The following is a 9,710-nucleotide window of genomic DNA, read 5'->3' on the forward strand; positions in this document are numbered from 1 at the left end:
GAAGCCAGAGTTCGATTACACGCATCACCAGCGCGGCGGTGCCCTGCTTGGATTGTATATGCTATGCTCGCTCTGTTGATATGACTAAATACTGTCCTACCCTTTACCAACATGACGGGTGGCTATGATCGGCCACCACCGCCGCGCCGTGGTGACTTTTTGGGGCGGTTAAGATTGTGCGCTGAATCACCTCGACTTTTTTATGCTGCGTGCTAAATATGCGATCGCGACATATTCGAGTTCTTGCGGGTCGATCGCTTTCCTCCGTATTGGGGTGGAAGAAGGGTGACCACCGCGCGCCGCCGCCCACTTCGTCGCAGAAGGTTCGACCCCAGCACGTAGATACTGGCTCGGGCTGACAGCCGGATGCTGGGCGTATGCGTATAAAAGTGGTGACTTTTTCATATTTTGGTTCATAAATCTACACAGGTTATTACGCTAAAGTTCAATTGCTTCTGCTGCGAGTTCTACCGACTCGGTTGGATTATCATCGAAATGAAGTTCTGCGTAAGTGATATTGCTTAATTGTAGTGAAAAGTGACTATTGGGTGGATATATCAGTGATCGATTTGTGTGGGTTTGTAAAAATTTGGTGAAGCAGTGATTCTGGAAGCCAAATTTTGCTGAATTGAGCTTATAATTTAAAATAATGAAAGTGACAAAAACTATAAAAATAACAATTTTATATATTATATCAAGGACTGTTTGAAAAAGGCGACTAAGAAACACATATTTTTTTAAAAGCATGTAAATCACACGTTAAAAGACCCTTTCTTTATGAGAAAGGTAAAAAAGAAAACCGATAAGAGAGTTAACTGTTATTATCCCTATACATATGCTGTAGTTTTTGTGAAGTTTCCTAAAGGATCAACAAAGTAAAAAGAAAATAAAATCCTATATTAAAAATATATTTAAATTTATATTTATATTCACAAAATATTTTTGCAGCTAAAAATGATAAATAATAATAGTGAAAAGTTTGTAGTGTTTTTCGCAACAAAATATCCACAAAAATAATTAATGGAAAAGTTAATGAAAGTTACACATATTCATCCAAAATTTAGTTTAGTTTACTGTGACCTTTTGGTTACAAATTCTCTCATCAAAATTTCTCAGGAACTCATTGAAGCATTTTTTCTGTTATTCAAAATATACGACTCAAACAAAACCTTGGTTTGAAATGATTGATTTTTGTGTTTCGAATTCGTCTCGTCAGTAACTAGCACCAACTTGTGGTCAAGTTAAAAGATCTAAACTAGTTCTCGCACTTTAGCGTTTGCTTCTGTAACCAAAAATAATCGATTGTTTTTGCTTTCTCGTCAGCAAACCAGAGCTTCTGGCTTTGCTTCTCAGGACATCACTTGAAACTTGCCAGTTGCATTAGGCGTCATGTATATAATGTGAATGTTTGGATATGGTGTCTAACTGGTACTAATTTTGGTACTAGGTTTGATACACTGGCCCCAAGTTTGTGCTAGTTACTGATGATATAAATTCGGAACACATAAATCCAAATTATTTTGAGTTGGGTCTTTTGCCCCCATTATTTCCTTTCGGGTTTTTTTTATAATATAGATCAGAAGAACAGTTGTCTTCAAACGGGGGTGAAATTTACCCTTGATTATACTGAGAATTCTCCCTGTTCAAAACGTGGAAAGCAAGGATTCATTCCATTTTAACACCAAACATCGAAAATTCGACAAAACGATTATATAATGAAGATCTAGTACCCTATGCTCATCAATATTTTTTCGAATCCATTTAGTCTCATCATTCACAAAATTGTCTCTGTTTAATACATTTTATAGCTCTGAATATTTTATTCACATGCATTATGATTAAGTAATCCAAATTAAGAAATTTCCCTTCAACTACACTATTCTTCATGAATAACTTAATGGATAAATTATAAAGTGTACAATTTCTCTGCTCCTGGTGATTACTTTTAATCGCTTGCGATTATTGACCTTATCTCCTTCCTCTTGTTTCATATATTTCCATGGAGTCATCGCTGCTACTGGCCGAGCACAAGACTGTATGTTTTATTTGCTTATTGCTCTCACGGATTTCGACATCTTGGCGTTTTGACTATTAGTTTGTTGTGCTGGCTGTTGGTTTAGATATACCAGGTATAGTTGAAACAAGCAACTGTTGGTGGTTTTTCATTGTATGCCGTTTTCTACAACACCAATATGTAGTCATCCCATCTTGATACATACGTAGCGTGACCTGAGAAACGGTGGAAGCTTACACTTGAAAACGTGGAGTTAGCTAGGAAGGGTCGAGTCCACCAAATCATCTCACTATTTCATACCCTTTATAGCATATGTACCTCTAGTAGGTCCTCTATCTATAGAGACTTGTTTTGTCATTGTGTGGATAACCCCTATGCTTAACGATGCGTCCAGGAATTACACGGCAAAGCTTTCTGTTTGCACTGCATTTCTTATACGATGGAACTGGGTAAAGGTTAAGGAGCTGCACCACTGTAGAATTTAAAATAAATTTAAATTTTTTATTGATCTAAACTCTAAAGTGTACCTTGGGGTCCTTAAAAATAATATGCCACAATATATAAGACTACAAAAATATATAAATGTTCAAATTTTCAATTCTGCCGCAACGCTTCTTATGCATATCCTGCATGCACTGAAAACTTTACCCGCGTTTTTCTCGTAACCATTTTTTTTACCTGGCCGTAACTCGAACAAATGGTTTTTGATCGTTCTGAAATTTTTGCTTTTTTAGCGACGTACATACGATTTTATTTTTTCATGGTGTAATTTTTAATAGACAATTTTATGTCGATCTTTATTACATCTTCGGCGTTTTCTCATTCAAAAGTACGCCATTTCGCGAAATATCAAAATATCGAAAAAACGTACTTGGTGCGTACGTCCCTTGTTATCGTTCTAAGGAAGAGAAAAAACTTTCGATTATGGCTCTACCTCAAAAGTCACGTGCGATATGTTTTCGGCCGTGGACCCCTTCCAAAAAAACTTGTCAGTGGAAAGATTCTGCTTAGGCGCCATCTTGTGATGAAATTACTTTTTTGTAATACACCACTAGTATTATAAATCCCATTTTACAAGATCTCGATTCATGTATTCATTGCGCCAAAAAAAATTCCCGAAAAATGCCTATCTTTCGTGCTCTAGAATAGTGTAACTCCTTAAGGGAAGTCATAAACACCTCACAAAAAGACGGAATCGACAATACTTAAAATCAAAGGCTACGGTGTGGATCCGATTCACACAATAGAAATAAGATTCATTTATATTTGTCTTTACTCAATGTATACGCAATCAAAATGAACCGTTCAATATTCTTTTGGTTTGCGTGATTTGAGTAACGTTGTTTGACCAAGTTAAAGTTAAAATTAATTGTAAAGATTTTGTATTTAGTTATATTAATCATTAAACTGGGAAGTGAAATACTGACAATTTTTGTGGTCAGAAAATATGTCCATTGTTCTGCATATTTGCCGCATAATAAATCATACCCTGCAGATAATTTCAAAAGGGATGTATCATATTATGTTAAAAATGGGCCTCTACTCATATGCATGCCCAAACATATAATTTGAAGCCACTTAGATATTAATTTGAGAGGAATTGAATTGAGCAGGCCCAACTTTTGCACAATCAGGCAGGGAAGAGGTGTTAGATGTAACTCTCTGTTCCGACAGTATTATAAAAGAGTTGGAAAATTAACTCGTATCAAATGAGCTTGTACCGTTGTTATTAGATCATTTCGTCATCTGGGCATTGATCCTTTAAACGTCTCACTGAATATCGTTACATATCGTAATCTCCATTCTATGAACTGAGTCTTCTACTAAGAGGGCTTGGCGACTAGGTTTTATGGGTATTTTCCAACGATTGTATTTCCAAGTGACTGGGATGAGGTCATAGATAAAATAAATTCTCTCGACCCTTCCAAGGGGACTTCCAAACTTGTTAGCCTCAAAAGTCATGGAAATTTCAGTTGCAGAGACGGGTCAGAAGCAGTTAAGTCGGCTCGTTATCATCTGAGCGAAATGCTTCGAAAAACTTGAATAATGGCTTCAAATCTCGACGAGAGGGTAGTATATTAAATAAGTTACTTTAGAAATCGAAAGGTTTTCATTATAATTTATTTAGAACTGCCAATGATGAAGTACTCAACTGTCTTTTTAGCACACACTTCCAGGCTGTCATCACAGATAACTGCCTCTGAGTTATTCTCAGGTAGTTCTGATTGTTAGGTATTTACTAATATAATTGCGATAAGCGAAATGATCAAATGGACTACTCAAAGTATTTCTCCGTATAATTGTCAGGGTACAGTTGTGATCATTCTAGTTCTATTTCAAAGAGGATATGAATATTTCAAAAACATTCTGCAGAGAGTTCTCCTCACTCGTAATCTTGCAACTGGATGCGTTCCATTAGCGTAGCGGAAAATAATTATCAAATTCATTCCCAAGGGTGCTCGCGTTACATATGAGGAGGCAAAGACCTCATTCCTTCTTAAAACAGTGGAACGTTGAATTGACCAGTACACTTAGGATGTTAGCTTAGACAAGCACGTGCATGCATATCAACGGGTAAAGGCTTCCTCACCCTGTTACACAATGTTACCTATAACTTTAAAATACCGTTTACGCTGAAATAATCCAGGGTTTTCGTTTTCCTAGATATTAATATTAGGTCCTTTTAAGAACGTGCCCTTCGAATTTATTTTGGAAATGACACTTGGAGTAACTTTTGTATATCACGAACTAAACAAACGCAATGCTTAGCAACCGACGTCAGTGCCCATCGGAAAGATAAGTTGAAATTTGGGAACTGAGTGCCTGCGAATATCCACAAGATGCTCTCGCCATATTTATACAATATTATCACCGATGGGTTGTTGAGGAAACTTAACGAGCTTTGATTCCGACATGTGTGTAAGATGATGATTACCATATATTGATCACAGGTATTTGCATTAACACATTTTTTGATTTGAAGCAGCAAGCTTTATTTATTGTTTAAAAATCGTGTCTTATGTTGAACTATCAATTAATCCATATAAAACAGCGATGGTACTTATAATGCAACGAAGAAATTACAAACGTCGTTCTTTGGGTAAAATTTTGATCCAAAACTCAATTGGTCTGTGCGCATCGATTACATTACAATCGATAGACCAATACTGAGAGGTCACAAAAATTTAGTCAAGCTAAATCATCTTCAGTGATTGGTCCTGATGGTTACATACCGGTGCACCCACGACAGCACCTACTGCTGCTCAAGAGGCACACCTGAGCATAAAACCACTGTATGAGTTTCTCAAACAAGAAATACTGAGGTGTGTATAAGGCTTTAAGGTGATTGGGCTCTGAAACAGTAGCTAAATAGATTGTTCAAGCAAACCACACAAGATTGTGGCCACAAATGGTTACTTGGGATGGGTCCATGCTTGCCTCCAGTGACCTTACACTCACGTGTAGTTTTCCTTTTACAACCGTGAGGAATCGGTATGTGGCAATGTGGAGCGATAACTTGGGATCTACTGCCGTGAAATGAGACCAGTCCCCTTCGCTGGGTAGGTTCTGCATCGTATTCCAAGCAGGGATCTTCTCGATTCTATGCGGCGTACGACCGGAGGGAATATTCGGGGAAAGGATTCATTTCTGCTTTTACAGTCAGGCTGCTCTTAAAGCACTTTGTGCGACAGATTCATGATCGATGGTGTCACATGTCAAATTAAAATCGAAGAACTCACCGTTTCAATTATTATCCCCGTTTTATGAACCCGGTCATTCCGGCATTACTGGAAATTGATTGGAGAATGAAATGAGTAGATCAGGTGCTGCGACTGACATCGTTGGTTTAGAATCATTTTTGCAACTGTCGTCTAGTTGGATAAAGCACAAGATTCTAGCGGTGGAATTTAAATAGATCAAATATATTGGGTAGCAGCGGTGGTTGTGTGTGATCTTTCTCTATAGGCAGGGGGAACGATCACTGTCGCCAAAGCGTTATCGCTTGGCGTGTTCTTCCTGGGACGTCATAATAGCATTGTACCGGAGTCGCAAAGGTTGCAGGCTCGAACCCTTCCTCTAGAATTTATTTACGCATAATTGCATTCGTTTAACTCAACATTTCGATTTGTTTTCCCCGGATACCACCAAAAAAGTCCTAAACAAGATTCGTTCTTGTATCCGAACATGTCAACCATTAGGATGGGTCATTAGGATAAATGTCATTAGATTGAGAGTATCATTAACTTGTTAGTTTTTGAGTGCTTAAGTGATAATTTGCCTTAATTTTTTTAACAAACGTAAGACCTCTGATATTGCAAAACCGTACCGGTTGGTGGCATTGGTGCGATTTTACAGGAAGTGTTTCGTGATACGATGCGTTGTAGTACCTCTCACATAATGGGTTTTATTGAAAATTTGAAAAAATTTATTTTGTGACATTCCTTCTTCAAAACATGAGCTGCCAGCATTCCAATATTTAACTTTTGTGCCTTAGAATGTACCGCTTTCCAGCAAATAATAGGCGGCTTTCCCCTGCAAGTAAGCCCGTGATCCACTCATTTGTTCAGCTTACTCACAAAGATATCCATGGACTAGATTAGGAGCGGCTGAGAATAGAAGTTGAGCGATATTTTTAAAACCATACCTTCAGTTCCAACTACTCCATTTCTCACTCTCGTTTGTCTATTCGGCCAAATGACCGATGTGGCATATTGGCATTTGGCTTGACTATGTTCGGTCAGAAATGGTCCCCATTAACTAGATAGATCAGCAGAGACAGGTTAGACACTACAGCGGCTTTCAACACTACAACCATGTTTCGGCCCCACCTTTCTTGACATGGTGGTACCCACACTCGTACCAGCACAGCTAAAGTGACCATGTCATAACCATCCCATTTGGGTGTTTCTTCAGGGTCCATTCTTTGACCAATCCACTCATGATTCTAGTTCTTCGGATTCTTTTTCAGGTCGATATTCATGTCACCTGATTATATGTACGTCGGTACCTATCACTGCGAGATTTGAACACGTGATCCGCAGCACTTCGACATAGGATTTACTTTCACAATCCATCAATGGATCAACTTTTTATTTATCGAAAAATGGTTGAATTGAGCTGAATAGTATTTTCTGAAAAAATAGTAAATAAGCTATGCCATGCTTTTGGTGGTAATTTTTAATTTCTCATTTCACCAAATAGGAGTCAACACTAGTCTTTAACGAAGAGAGATATCATGTTAACATATTCAGAAAAATTATTGCATAAAGTATATTATATAACTTAATAAAACATACCCCCCACATACACCATTTCGTTTAAAAGTTGGTTTTGGAAAATTGGAACTATAATTTTCCGAACCAAAAGTGCATCTTAACCATTAAAATTCTTCCTAACGTACTGTACAAAACATATAAATAAAGGGCGAACACGAAATTATTGCGACACCGAAAATGTCATGCCAATTTTCTTATAATAACATCAAACCAAAATTTTAGGGTAGTTTTATGCATATATTTACTTCAAAAATCAAAAGAAAAGTTAATCAATGGAGCCTTGAGTGTAAAATTGAACGCATTTTCGCTTGATGCCCTCCATCAAAGTCTTTACAGTGTCATCCGGTACCAGTTTCTCAGTTTTTTCCATTTTTTTAATATGTCCTTTTTGTCTTTGACTGTCTTCTTGCTCTTCCGAAGTTCCCGCTTCATCATTGTCCAGTACTGCTCCACCGGGCGCAGCTCCGGACAGTTTGGCGGATTCATGTCCTTTGGAACAAAATGGACAGAATTGGCCTCATACCGCTCCAGGACACTTTTAAAATAGTGGCATGATGCCAAATCTGGCCAAAATAGCGGAGCTTCGTCGTTCTACTCCAAGAACGGCAAAAGGCGCTTCTCGAGGCACTCAGATTTGTAGATCTCGCCATTTACTGTGCCCTTTGTCACTAAAGGCTCACTCCGCAAGAGCAGATGGCCTGCCAAATGAGATATTTGGAGGCAAACTTCGACATTTTCTTCTTCTTAAATTTCCATCCATTTCCATCACATAGCAGCCATATTTTGTCAGCATCTTCTGGTAGAGCTTCCGTGCCCGAGTTTTAGCCGTCGATTGTTGCCGCTCATCGCGATTTAGGAAGTTCTGTACCTTATATGTAAGTAGCCAGCTCTCTTCTTTGCATTCTGGACGTAGCTCTGCGACATGCCGATCTTTTTAGCCAAATCACGGCTTGAGACGTTGGGATTTGCTTTAATCATCCGCTTCACCTTTCCCTCCGTCTTTTTGTTCTCCGGTCCCGGTTTTCTTCCAGCTCCTTTGCCGTGGTCCAACGTCAACCGCTCCTGGAACCGCTTCAATACTCTGGAGACGGTTGAATGGTGAATGTTCAACATTTTTCCCAACTGCCGGTGCGACAGGTCAGGAAATTCCAGCTGTTTGGAAAGAATTTGTTCTCTCGACTCGCGTTGGTTCACCTCCATTTTCGTTGAATCGAAAAACACGACTTCGAGTTTGACAGCATGTAAACAATACACATCAATGAGAAAGTGTGCAAAATTTGGTTGATTTTTACCCAATGGTAAAAAAGTTATGCCCTGTTGAATGTGTCGCAATAATTTCGTGTACGCCCTTTAGTTAGGCCTATGGAAAGTTTATAGAGAAACTTTGTCGAAAATGCAAAAGGTCTATCTCAAATAGTTATTAAGTGGAAACGAAGTACATATTAAGATACCCCCTTAAAAAGCGTTTTTGCCTTGAAAATTTTATTGGATTATTGACATATTTGCAATGGTTTTGGAAAGTTGTAGAAGCTTTAAGAACACAATTGTTGCGGAACATTTCCACTCACTAACTCTTCTCTAACTCTAAACTTTCAGAAGTTACAGTTTACAGAGTTGCAGCCAACGTTATTATTAACCGTCTTCATCCTACTAAATCCACCATTTTTCCCTCCTACTTCCAGATCGTCCTGCTGACCGTGATGGCCGCCGCCGCCGTGTGCGCCGAAGAGATGGCCGAATCCACGAAAGCCAAGCGTGGCATCCATCTGGGCATCGGTTATCACGCTTCGCCCGTCGTGTCCCACTCGTACGTGGCTCCCGCTCCGATCATCGCCCACTCGGCTCCACTGATTGCGGCCGCTCCCGTGTATCACGCTCCGATCGCTAAGACCTACGTAGCGCATGCTCCGGTGGTACACCACAGCTATCACGCCTATCATGCACCGGCAGTCGCCTACGCTCATGCTCCGGTAGCTGTCGCCCATGCTCCGTTCTACCATGCCTATCATCGTCGTTAAGAATAATCAACCAAGGCTGGCCAAGAACTATGTTTGGCTGACGCCGACGAGAAGCTTTCAATTAGCTTAGCATTTAGATCCTGTAGTCATAGTATGTATACTGAAAAGTGTGTGTGTAAATATTTCGACAAAATGTGAACCAAATTATATATTTTCGGGAAATATAAGTGAGTCTGAAATTCTGTTTATTTTAAATTTCAATTTATCAATTTATCATTATATCTTGAGCTCTCGGATTTCTAAGACCATTTCACAAAAAAAGTTTTCTATAAGACACGATTAAACCTTTTTCAAAGGAAATATGGTCTATCATTTTTTGTAGGTCGACAGTAATAACACAAAGTAATAAAATACAATAGACCATATTACGCTTGAAAAAAGTAAACGCCAAAGTCCGAAACT

At 38.8% G+C, this 9,710-nt stretch overlaps 1 protein-coding gene across 1 annotated transcript; it reads left to right on the forward strand.

Moving 5' to 3' along the window:
* The first annotated feature begins 432 nt into the window (after positions 1 to 432).
* On the forward strand, positions 433 to 9,474 carry LOC131681971 (larval/pupal cuticle protein H1C). The gene is made up of 2 exons (XM_058963094.1): positions 433 to 507; positions 8,973 to 9,474. Exons 1-2 carry the CDS (start codon positions 496 to 498, stop codon positions 9,306 to 9,308), a joined length of 348 nt encoding a protein of 115 aa, XP_058819077.1. The 5' UTR covers positions 433 to 495; the 3' UTR covers positions 9,309 to 9,474.
* Positions 9,475 to 9,710: the final 236 nt, after the last annotated feature.

Source organism: Topomyia yanbarensis, chromosome 2 (genome assembly GCF_030247195.1).
Source record: "Topomyia yanbarensis strain Yona2022 chromosome 2, ASM3024719v1, whole genome shotgun sequence".
Lineage (NCBI taxonomy): Eukaryota > Metazoa > Arthropoda > Insecta > Diptera > Culicidae > Topomyia > Topomyia yanbarensis.